Below are 11,898 nucleotides of genomic sequence, written 5' to 3'. Positions count from 1 at the left end.
ACAATAGCTGTGGAGCAGGGAAAGCCAAAGCTCCTGCACTGAAGAAAAGCACTGAGATAACAAGAAGGAGAAAAGCATTTATAAATATCTGGGAAGTGGAAGCGGGGTTAAATTTAGTTTGAGATGGCAGAGCAGCAGCTCGGTTACACAACCCTGAACTGGAAGTGCTCTGCAGCAGAAAGGAGGCCAGAGCTGCCTGAGGGGCTGAGCAATCTCCACCAGAGGAAGGAAACCTGGAACTGAAAGTGCAAAGTGAGACCTCTCAACCTGCACCTCTCAATTTAATGGTAGGCACATCTTGATAAGAAGAGCTGGTAATTCCCATCAGCTCCGCTGTTTCTAGAGATTTACTCCAACACACAGAGAATGTCTCCAGCACACTTAAATACATTTCTCCAGTGCAGGGGTTCTTTGGTGGCTTTTCTTCATTTCTGTTTTCAAATCTGCTCAGCAGGCTGGGAAATTGTAATGTACAAACGTTACGGGAAGTTTTTGGCTCCCAGCTCGGTGCTGGGCACTTCTCAACCCAAGTTACCTTTACAAACCTGTCCTTTGCTTCTCAACAACACAGGATTTAACTCTGTGCTGTGGAGAAAGGGCAAAGTGTTCAACAGCACAAGGCAGAGGGGACAGCATCTTTAAACCTTCCTGCTCTTTGTTCCCAAGTCTGAATTTGGGATCAACAAAAACCATCTCGGTTTGGTTTGTTAGTCTTAAAGGAAAGGTTGAGCTTAAAGCTGGCAGACCCCAAACCTCAAAGCTTTCACATCTTTAGGATTGAATTCTTGACAAAAAAAGGAGGAAACTGAAAACTGAATATTCCAAGAAATGAAGGTTAAAAACCAAAAACCCACAGGATTTTGTTAAATTAATGCTACCTTTCCCTCCTTCACCACGAAATGTAGATGCCATAAATAACTGGAGTTGCTTGAGATGTTAATCCTAAATCTTCTGCAGAACCACAGTACCTTTTTTAAACCAGTGGTGCAAATGCAGATGGGTTCATAGTATTTACATAAATTTGAAACTAATAGTAGAAATGAACAAGCAATGCCAGCGAGGGGACAAGAGGCTGACACATAAAAAAGTCCCCGTGACCAGGGACACCTCACCCTGTGCTCTGGTATCAGCTCATGAAGGTTTAGGTTCTGGAGGTTTGGTGGGTTTTCTGGGGTTTATGTTTTGCTTTTTTTAAAATTCACATTAGTCAGTAATTTAATTTTCAGTTTCTCACAAGGGGAAAGAACGTGTGCAAGTACATTTACATTATCCAGGTGTTTTCCACAAATAAGACAGAACAACATAAGAAGATACAATGAACACTCTAACACCACTTTCAAGGGATTTGTTTATTTTTGGTTTACAAACAAAGGCACCCAATATTTCTGTTTATGTCTTAGAAAAGCTCACAGATTTAGCATTTGTTTCCAAACATCTGTTCTACAGCAGAGAAAAATATTACAGGAAAATGTCATTTTTTTCCTGGTCCCCAATTTAAATACCAGTAACAGTTCAGTGATAATGTTGTTTCAGTCTGTTCCAGCTGATAGCCCTCCTAGTCAAAACACTGAGTCTGCCTTCCTAGACCAAAATCTAGTTCCAGTCTATTTCTGCACAGTCTATTTCTTCATGTGCAATCACTGGTGTGAAGAACTGCAGGAGGACAGGGCTCCCTATGGAAAAACCCAGTAGCTCCAGGTAGAATTTCACAGACTGACCATGGGAAGTGACAAAACCAGCAGAATAAAGGTGACACTGAATCTACTGTCAGCTCAACAGGACGACTGATGAATTGGTGTAAAATACCAACAGGGCACAGAACAGTCTCCAAGGAGGGGAAAAAAATGGGTTTCTAAATTGGCAAATGTTTAGTGTAGAGGTTAAATAAGCTTAGGCTTAAAGTAATCCCTCTCTTTGTTGTTTATCCAAGACTAAATTTCTAAGCAGTGTCTTGGGCCAGCAGTAATCAGTTCATTGGCTTCATAGTTGATTTCAGTATTAAGAGATCACCGTTAGCAGTATCACGTTAGAATGTTCATTTATTATGTGTACAGTTAGAAACAACCAAGATCCCTACGTGGATTGTTTCTCAGAGTAACTTTCAGAGTATGATGAACTCATCTCTGCAAACTTCAGCCACGTGCCAAGGTGGGACAAGGGGTGTCACTGGACAGGAGCCCTCGGAATAAAGTCTCTAATTCAGGAATGCTTAAGCATACTTTCAAGGTCTAGTGAGATACTTGGGGAGGCAGCTAAAAATACACCTACTGTATCTGTAAAAGTGTAACATCTCCAAGCACAGAAGCCTTAATTGATTTCAGCCACACTCAGAGGTCTCTCACACGAGGTGTGGTCCTAGACCATTCAGGCTTTTCATTGCTAGCTTTATATATACACCAGTAATTTTAAAAAGGAATTACAGCTTTACTACTTACTACAGAATATTTAGCTTCAACAAGGAAGCCATTATCTTTTCAAAATGAGATATACACCTGCAGGAAAGGTGTTCTCTTTAAAGTAAGAGGTTTTAGAAGAATAGCAAAATAAGTTCTTTACAAATTTAATTCAATAGGACAAAAAAACTAGCAAGGGCAAGTATAATGTAGTTCTTGTGTAATTAAGTCATTATTTGCCTTTGCAGGCAGATTCAAGAACAAATTCATCAGTACAAACTGATTTGTATGAACAAAACACTGGGCAAGGGTGCTGGTCAGTGCATGACTTAGAGGAACACCAAAGTGTTCTCAAATTTAAAGGGACTTTCACATATTGCCTTGGATTGAAGAAACAAGGATTCGACCTTTTCTTACAACTTGCCATTTTTACAAATGTCTTCCCTACTGAAACAAAGTAAAATGCAAAAAAAAAAAAAAAAAAAACCCTCCCCAGATTTCCTCAGGTTTAAACCTAATAATTTAAGTTAAAAGACAGATGGAAGAACTGTTACTATCTATTGATTTTGGAGCAAGGTGCATCTTACTCTGCTTGCCCAGTGAAATGAGGTTTTACCAGGGCAGGGATGAGAAAGTGTTCTTGTGCATTGGTGTTGCCCATGCTCAGAGATTTTGAAAAAAATGATTAATTCTTGAAATATTTGCTAACATTGCTTACAACTGGAAAACAGGTGTATCTCTTAATGAATGTCTACAGCTTGTCCAGCTACCATTACCAGCAATATGAACAGCAACCAAGCATAATAAATTCCTTTTCATTACATTTACCCTTTGAAGTCAGAAGAAGTGCTGGCTCTGTGTTCTCAACATCAAAAAAAATGCCATTAAAAAGAAGACAGTCAATGACTTTATTTACCCTTCTCTGGGCAACACTTGCTTTTATCTGCTCAATGCAAGGATCAGTTCTGCTCTCAGAGTAGCAAATTGTTCATGTTCAGCACACAAATGCAAGTTGGACACAGCCAGGTTCAAGCACAGAACCGAATCACAAAGTGCATTCTGAAGCCCAGATATACAAAAGGCCTTTCAGTAAATAAGGAAGGTTGGTTCATTTTTTTAATTTCTTTTTTTCCTTTTAAAGCAAAGGAGGCACCATTGTTGCATCCCTACTTTGAGGGGAAGGGAAGAAGTGGCAAAACCTAAAGACAAATTACAAAAGTTCTCAATTATTTTATTTCAGGAGATCCAGAGTCATTTGCACACTTTTGCGACTCACAAAACCCTTTGTAATTTAGAAGAATTTCAAATAAATAGGTCTACAGCAACTAGTATCTACTATGCCAATATTTATCTTGCTCAATGTGGAGTAAAACTTAAAAGAAAAAAAAAAAAATCATGTTAAGGCAGATTCCAATCAAACAAGTTCCAAATTGCACAGTTATGTTGGTCAGTGGTCTAATATGTCTTCCCCAGGTCAAAGAGTTAAAGTTATCTAAATGCTTTTTTAAGCCAATTCAGTGTGGCACTTGCCCTTTTTATTTGCTCTGTTTCCAGAAGATACACAGCTAACGTTACAGATACCATAGAGGTTATTTCTCACTCCAATTCAAAATGAAATTATGCCTGACGAAATGTGAGATGACTACATGGGACAGGGTTTGTGCAGTTAGACCACCATATGCATAGATGTCCTAATGCTAAATTCTCCTCCTCAGTATCTCATGGTGCTGGAGGCTCTGAAGTAGGAGAGGAACTTGTAGCACAGACTGACCACAAAGTACCAGATGTTCCTTGCCATCTGCGACCTCGCGATGAAGATACGCCAGATCAGGATCACCAGGATCGTGTTGAAGCCGTAGCGAATGTTCCTCAACCTGGGCAGAAACAAAAGTGATGCCTGAGGGCACAGGTACAAAGACTCTGAGGGAAAAAGGGCACTCTAAAAATTAACTTGTGCTGTAGAATGCAATTTGTTTTTCTATTCATCTCAAGATATGTTATGAGTAATGACAAAAGTGAGTAACAAACAGAGGTTTCTCACTGCTGAAATGCGGAATGAAAATCCAAGGAGCAGAGTCTGTTGCTCACATGGACTTCTGCTCAATGGAAACCTCCTAAAGCCAACATCACAGTGGTAACTATAGAACAGAAAACAAATTTTTTCACCAGCAAAAAAATATTTAACACTCTTAACTTCCCCTTCTCCCCACCACATACTTAAAACTTCTTAAATATGTGGAAGTAACTGTGACTGTCGCTGATGACAATAACAAGAAACAAAACCAAACCACCTCACCCCATCATAAGAACTCATCAGATTTTCCAGACATTTCCAGCCAAGGAACCCAGCCTCTTCACTGCAATTTTAAACTCCTTCCTCCTCAAGGAACTCTATTTAAAGTGTAGGATAAACTAAGTGACCTTTTAGAGCAACTGTGCTTTTTAGCAATCTTCTCACACACAGAGATGGAAGCTTCAAGAAAAACAGCAACCAGAATTTGCTCAGATTTCTTCGAAACACAACAATCTCTTTGGCTCAGTAGGTCATGACAATTTATATTTTAAAGGCAGCTCATTTTAGGGAAATACTGCCTTTATCTTGTTTACAGGTAAGGCTGGGCTCCTTTACAGATCTTATTTGCTGAGAAAAGCAGGTTAAATGTGTTACAAAAACAACACTGTTCCACTTGAGGAACAAATCTACCCAGCCCTGGAGAAAAATGTCCCCTGGGCTGCCAAATCTGGTTAATGCTGTGGCACTGGACTCCAAATTCAGATTAGAGTTAAGAACTAGATGGTAACAAGAGAGACAAAATTAATACCTCAGAGTAAATGTAAGTCAGAATCTAAACCTCTTGCTAAACAATCCACTTACAAACTTCAGAGCTGGGGACAACCAGAGGCTGCTCCAATACAAGATTATTTCTTGTGTTATTTTCACAATGCTCCTTTGGCACAAAGAATAAGTATGTGATCATTTCTGTGCACTTTTTAATGGCATCTAAATAGGAATGTTAAAAAAAACACCCAAACAAAATAACCCAGAAGGGACACTCATTTAGCTATGTCCACAATTATCACAGAAGCTATCTTTCCAAAATGTATTTGTCCTTTTAACATACACCAAACCCCTCCACAGCTGCAAATCCTTGTCTTTAGAGTGACAACACAAGTCATGACCTGGACAGTTTCTCTTTGTGCTGTCAGGATTGCACACGTGATGCAGCATTGCACAACAAGATGGTTTTTATTTCACTCTTCAAAGAGACAAGTCAAAGTCTACAGCTTGATGAACCAGCCAAGAACAAAACAAGGGCAACTGTGCTAATAAAGTTTTGGACAGTACCAATCCATCCAAATGGCAGGAATTAAACCACAGGAAAAAGGCTAAAGGAGCTCATCCTAGAGCACCAACATTGAAATGTCCTGCTCTGAAGTGCAGAGTCCCTGCCTGTTTCCTCAAAAACTCACAATCCCAGAGCAGCTATTTCTCCATGAAACCTCCCAAAGCAGCCATTCTCACCTGTGGAGCCATCTACCTTCGACCTTCCAAAAGATCCTTGGGGAAAATCAAAAACCTGGATTACAGCATCCACACCACTGATCCCAAACTGATACTGTAACTATGAATTCTGGCAGCAACTCAGGAGCTACAAATTTGCTTCAGAAAATGCTCCAGACCAAGGGACTGGAACAGAAGAATTGTGGAAAGCCTGAACAGTTGTTACTAACAATTAAATCATTACATAGAAAAGCAAACCTGGATAAATGCAGGGCACAGAAAATAGAAAAGTATACCTAAAATAAAAAAAATTAAGATTATACTCACTTATTTAAGTGTTTCCTAGCTGCAGGGAGGCCTGACATTTCTTCATTCAGCACGTATTTCTTGGTTCCCAGGCAATAATTTTCCATATATTCTGCCCAGTGTAGTTGTCGAACGTCAAAATTAAATGTCTGCATGAGAGAAAAGCTTTCACTGTGAGCTGCCTAAAAATTCACCTCTATATAATTTATATGAAAATAAATGTCTTCATCCCAGATAAATTCAATTTGCCCATCCTTAATCCTACAAACAGCCCAGATTTAGGCTCCATTTCTGATTCAACCACCAGCTTCTGACAACATCTCTTCCAAATTTCAATCACTTCATGCCTTATTTTCCCTCCTCTCTTCTCTCCACTTCCCAGTTTTCCTATTTCATCTGTCTGTAAGGAATCCCGATCCAAAAATAACTATCTTCTAGTATGTTATTTATTTTTAAGCAACTAAATAATTCTAATATGCTCTGAAATAAACACTGCTCTGTGCCAAGTTCACTGCTTGGTAAGTGCAGGGCTCTGGTCTGGTAGCTGTGCTTGGAGTTGTACAGTAATATTTGAAATAAAACCATCTGAGTGCCTTCTGCAGGAGAGCAGACCACTATGATGAATTTGATACATAAGTTTTTTTTAATGATGTATTGATTCCCTCATCTCAAGATTCTACAGTGCCAGTGTTCAAATCCCAACAAAATGAAGCAATTTAAAAATACTGAAAGTCTGAAGCTCTGGTGTCTGGCATTTTGTTTTTCAGATTTTTCCTGAACTCAAGTTGCTAGGAGGAAGCAAGAGGACAGGAAGGGGTGCAAATACCATCCACACCAAAAATCACCAAAAGCTGTTTTATTTCCTACTTTTAGACAGCTTATTTAGAAACTTGGCAGCTTTTCTGCAATGTAACTACTGAACTGATTCTGGAAAACATTTCAGTAGCAAAGGCATCTTCAGAGTGACAAAACTGTTCCAAGGGTTTTAGAGTATGAATGTACTCCTTTGTATGAGAACATTCAAACTCTAAATCTGAGCTTTTTAGAGCTACAGCTGGTGATTTTTATTCTGCTGAATATTAACCAAAGTCATAGCAGAAGGGAAGTTTAAATTCAACTGGGGCACCTGAGCCAGTGCTGGTGGAGGAGGTAGGGAAAATTGGGAGCAGAGTTAAACCTGGGAAGAAACAACTTTTCCTTCTCCCTCAACAAACTATCATCCTTCTTTCACTTCCCCCTGGCCTTGCTCATCTCCTCATGGCACTGGTGCAGCTTTTCCCACAGCCCTGGCCCATCTGAAAGGATCTCCAGGAAGCTGCAGTGCTGAGTTCCTGCTGGGTTAGGTCAGTTTATTCCATCTGGAGCTGCTGCCCCCCTCAGCCTCACAGCCACTTCTTGCCTTTTTGTCCTCGGGGGTGAGCTGGTTCATCAGCATAGTCACGTTCTCAGTGCTCCAGGTCCAAGAATTGCTTGTAAAGTACTCTAAAAACATCATGGACTTATGGAGACGTGTTATTGTCTTCATCATCCTGCAGCCCGAGGCACGGAATGGACAGGTTACAGGAGTGAAGATTAGTTCAAACAAGTGAAATAGAAAACAAGGGGTTTTACCCTCCAACCCCCTGCCCCCATCCCAAAAAATCCCACCTTGCTCTGCTTCTAAAGCATATTATATTACATCTATAGGATATTTCTGCATAGTATTGAAGTGAACTTTGGCTGTCCAGTCTCTGATAGAAGCAGAATTTATCACAGCCCTTTTTTTCCTAATCCTACTTCCCAGTGCAATTGTAAATTACCACCACTTCTTTTTTATTAGAGGCAACAAAACGCTGTCTTGTGCTGGTAACTCAGTTTGGGACAGGGAGATGGAACCCTTTTCCCTTCAGCACCCTGGAATATTTAGCTGTACTCAAGAGTCTGTCTCCAATTGCAGAGGGCAGAATGTCTGTGCAACACCTCCCCCTCAAACAAGGGAGGAAGTTGCCCTGACCTTCCTGCACACTGTGCAAGACCACATCTCCAACAGAACAGAGGTTTGCATTATGGTTACTGAGACATCAAGGCTTCAAACCACTGGCAGGAAAATATTTAAGGGCACAGACAGATCACAGCAGATCGTGTTCTACGCTACTTCAAAATATGCAGAAATACCTTCCATCATCCCTTATTATTATGCAGAGGAAGAAACTATAAAATCATCACTTGGAATACAGAGAAATTATGTTATAAGGATCAATTTGGACAAGTTTCTCTTTGATCATACCATAAAAAGTGGCCCAAAGAAAAAAAAGTATGAGTCATCCAGCCTCTCAGATGCAAAGTTTCCACATTTATGACAAGAACATTGTTTCAAGTGTCTCAGTTTTAGTATTAACCAAATAACCACATGGCCTAATGCTATTAAATTTCTGCTTTGGGTGCTCGAGGTGTTTCCATCTCACAGAAATGGAAAACTGTTTCCAATTTGATCCTTATAGCAGGACACTGATCATTTCAAGCACAATGGAAGGGGAAGGCAAAGAAAGCAGAACCCAGTACTAACAGGAAATGGTTTTCTGAAGGTAAATTTCACCAACAAAGATCATAGAAGCAATAAAAACAAACTTCTTTTTCACATTGTCCCAGAAACTCTTCTAAAGAAGTATTTTGCATTGCATCAGTGTCTCTTACTGTCACTAGCAGCTGGCAGCTCAGTATCTAAAACATTAAAATTTCCTCTTTTTCTTCTCACAGAACAGAGCAAGACAAACCACAGAGACCACTGAGAAATGTAACCTCTAAAGCACAAGAAGCGTAAATACTGTTTTAAACCTCAGAGGAACGTATCTACTAATTCAGAACTGACTTCAAATGTTAGACCAGCAGCTGATTTTATTACTGAGCATCTCTAGGAGCTTTCAGACACCTGCTTAGAGTTTCACCATCTGGGCAAGGTGGCACCAGTGGGGGCTGAGTTGAAATGAAGCTTCTGTGATGCAGAAATAATTGGGAATATAGACTCTGCATCCAAAACATATCCTGTGCAACCAAGACTAAACTGAACCAAAAAAAAAAGGGATGCTAGTTATGTCAAAAAATTAGGAAAGTACCTCAAAATGTGGAAAGCAAAGATCTCACTGGGCAGATAAGCCAAAAAGACCTCAGAGCTAAAAAGCCTGGATAAAATTAGTGCCAAACAGCATTTAAGCCTTTTTGCAGAGCTCTGTCCACTGACAGTCTGAAGATTATTTAACCTGACTTGCCCTTTTGAACCTTCTCAGTCTGTGTCCTTATGCTAAGCTGGACAAGCAGCTGCATTTTAGAGTGCTTTGACTGCTACAGTTTAAAAACCTTGTGCCTCTGCAAAATACTAACTGAGCAAATGAAGATCTGCTTAGATAAGTAATTATTTTTAACTTGTTTCTGGACACTGACATTGGCTTTCATTCTTTTCTAATAAAAAAAACAAAAACCAAACTGAATTTAAACTAATGCAAAGACTCTGCTGGGATTCTTTTTGTCTCTGCTCATGGATATGATTTTAGAGCTTAGCTAAGCTGATTAATAATAATAAAAAATAAAAAAAAAGAAAAGCTTAAAAGGTTTATTTCCCTCCCTCCAACCCAAATTGGATTTAGCGACTGACCACAGAACCAGCTGATTCAACTCATCAAGGAAAAAATTGTTTTTCTTTGTAGGGTTAGGTTCTTTCTCCACCAGCCCAAAGAATCTAGTTCCCCACACTATCTCCATCAATGCTCCATCAATGACAGAGCTGGCAGGAGCAGAACAAGTTTCTCTGTGACTCTTTGCTGGTTTGCACTGAATCAACAGGAAGCTCCATTTCTCTTTGGGAGGAGGAAAAAGCAGCCTGGTGACATTGAGAGATGTCTCTAGTGGACACTTGTGTAGCTCTGGCACATTAAACTTTAATTGCAATGGCACCATATTCCTGCTGGGAATGGCAACAGGCACGACTCAAAACCCAGCACCAAGTCACACAACGTGAAGTTCTGAAGGGTTGTTATTCCAAAGCCACGAATCACAAATATCAACAGCAAATATAAGCAGTCAGTACAAGATCAAGCATTGCATCACACCTTCTTCATCAGCTGAAGACAGAAAAAGCCAGCCCTGCTCACAGAGCTGAGCATTAGTGGCAGGCAGCCAGTCTGGGTGACTTTCACCCACATCCAAGGTAGAATTTTGCCTCCTGCTTCTGCAGTCCTTACTGCCATCAGAACAAGCACATGACAACAGTTCAAAGAGCCCATCACAGGAATTCAAGTTTAAGCAAGTTCATTTAATTAGCCATAAGTTAAGTGGGCTTGTTTCTCTACCAGGCAATTTAAAGTGACCTGGCTTAAGGCTATAACTGCAATTTGCAGAATTGAGGTTACACATAACCTATTGTCTCCAGGTTAAAAACAGTCCTGATGCCAAATACTGATCCCTCAGTGGATCTACAGGCTGCCAGTCTGCAGAAACACCACAGATAATTACTTGGGTTTTTTTAAAGACTCCTCTAAAAAACATAGAACAAGCTTTTAGATTTGTCTTTGTTCAGATTTCACCTGGCTGTAAATATTGACCTGTAAGACCCACTACTGAATTCTTATCTTTGCAGCAGCTCTGTGGTTGCTTTAAGCACACAATTTAAGCACTGTGAAGAGATAAAAATGCATTGATCTATTTAACATGATTATGCTCCTAACTCATTTCTACTTTGTAAGACAGTAACTACATGAAAGGTGCTTCCAGTTTTAAGAAGCTTTAAATTGAAATGAGAGATGTACAGGACATCATTTCACACCTCCCTCCATACATCAGCCAAACCTTTCCTTTAGCTTTCCAAGAAGCAGTAACAGAAGAATTGCTGCAGAAACCTCTTTAAATATTTCATGTCACATGCTGTTTTCTCAGAGCAACTGGGGAGATCTGCTTGGTGTGCATTTTCAAAGGCTTTAGCATTTCAAATATACCAAACTGCTTTTAAGTGACACACAGCTCTGTCGTGCTAAGCACTAAGCAAAGTTACAGGAGCAAACTATGCCTTACATTAAAAATAATTAGACAACTAATAAGCTTTGCTATGCAACTAAGTATACATGGCAAGCTACCAACAACACTACCTTTAAATTTTAATGCTAAGGTTTATCACCACTATTTACATAATTGCACAATGCCAGAGCATTACTTAGTATAAAATATTAATTCTTCATTATGCCAGTCCTTTTTGTACACGTTCTTTCTATACAATTTTGGAAGAAATATGATATAGGTTATTTCTTCCTTCCCTTTCCTTACCTTTTAATATTATCAGAGAATCATTAAATTCAAGAACCTTCAACTAGATGCAAAAACAGCAAAAACATTTCCATTTCATCAAAAACATTGCTTCCACAAGTGAGGTGCAAAAAAATGACTTCCCATTGCAGAAAGATCATAACAGATAAGTGCTTTGAAACTAGGATGATTTTTGGTTTTAATTTTTATTATTATTAACATAATCCTTTAGTTCTGAAGGATCGTAGACCTGATCTATTTCTTGTTTCTTCCTTTTCTTCTACTTGATACAAGTTTTCATTCAACTGCAGTACAATATCCTGATGGTGTGACAAGAACAGTGATTTCCTGCCTTATTTTTCTTGCATTGAACAGAGATTTCAGTGTCCTCAGCACAGAGAGGGCAACCACCCACATAAAGGCAGGTTA

General features: G+C 39.5%; 1 protein-coding gene across 7 annotated transcripts in view; it reads right to left on the bottom strand.

The window, feature by feature from the left end:
- Positions 1 to 1,334: 1,334 nt before the first annotated feature.
- The window catches only part of FAR1 (fatty acyl-CoA reductase 1), a 33,886-nt gene continuing 23,322 nt past the window's right edge, over positions 1,335 to 11,898 (bottom strand). For all 7 annotated transcript variants that reach the window (XM_086893789.1, XM_086893788.1, XM_086893790.1 and 4 more), the window contains 3 exons: positions 7,601 to 7,730; positions 6,223 to 6,350; positions 1,335 to 4,267 (listed from right to left, as the gene is read on the bottom strand). In XM_086893789.1, coding sequence (XP_086749915.1) covers positions 4,105 to 4,267; positions 6,223 to 6,350; positions 7,601 to 7,730 — 421 coding nt within the window. In that variant the 3' untranslated portion in view covers positions 1,335 to 4,104. The remainder of the gene's footprint in view (positions 4,268 to 6,222; positions 6,351 to 7,600; positions 7,731 to 11,898) is intronic.

Source organism: Cyanistes caeruleus, chromosome 6, assembly GCF_971803275.1.
Source record: "Cyanistes caeruleus chromosome 6, bCyaCae1.hap1.1, whole genome shotgun sequence".
NCBI lineage: Eukaryota > Metazoa > Chordata > Aves > Passeriformes > Paridae > Cyanistes > Cyanistes caeruleus.
Note: the sequence above shows the minus strand (reverse complement) of the source record. Positions and strands in the feature narration are given on the sequence as shown.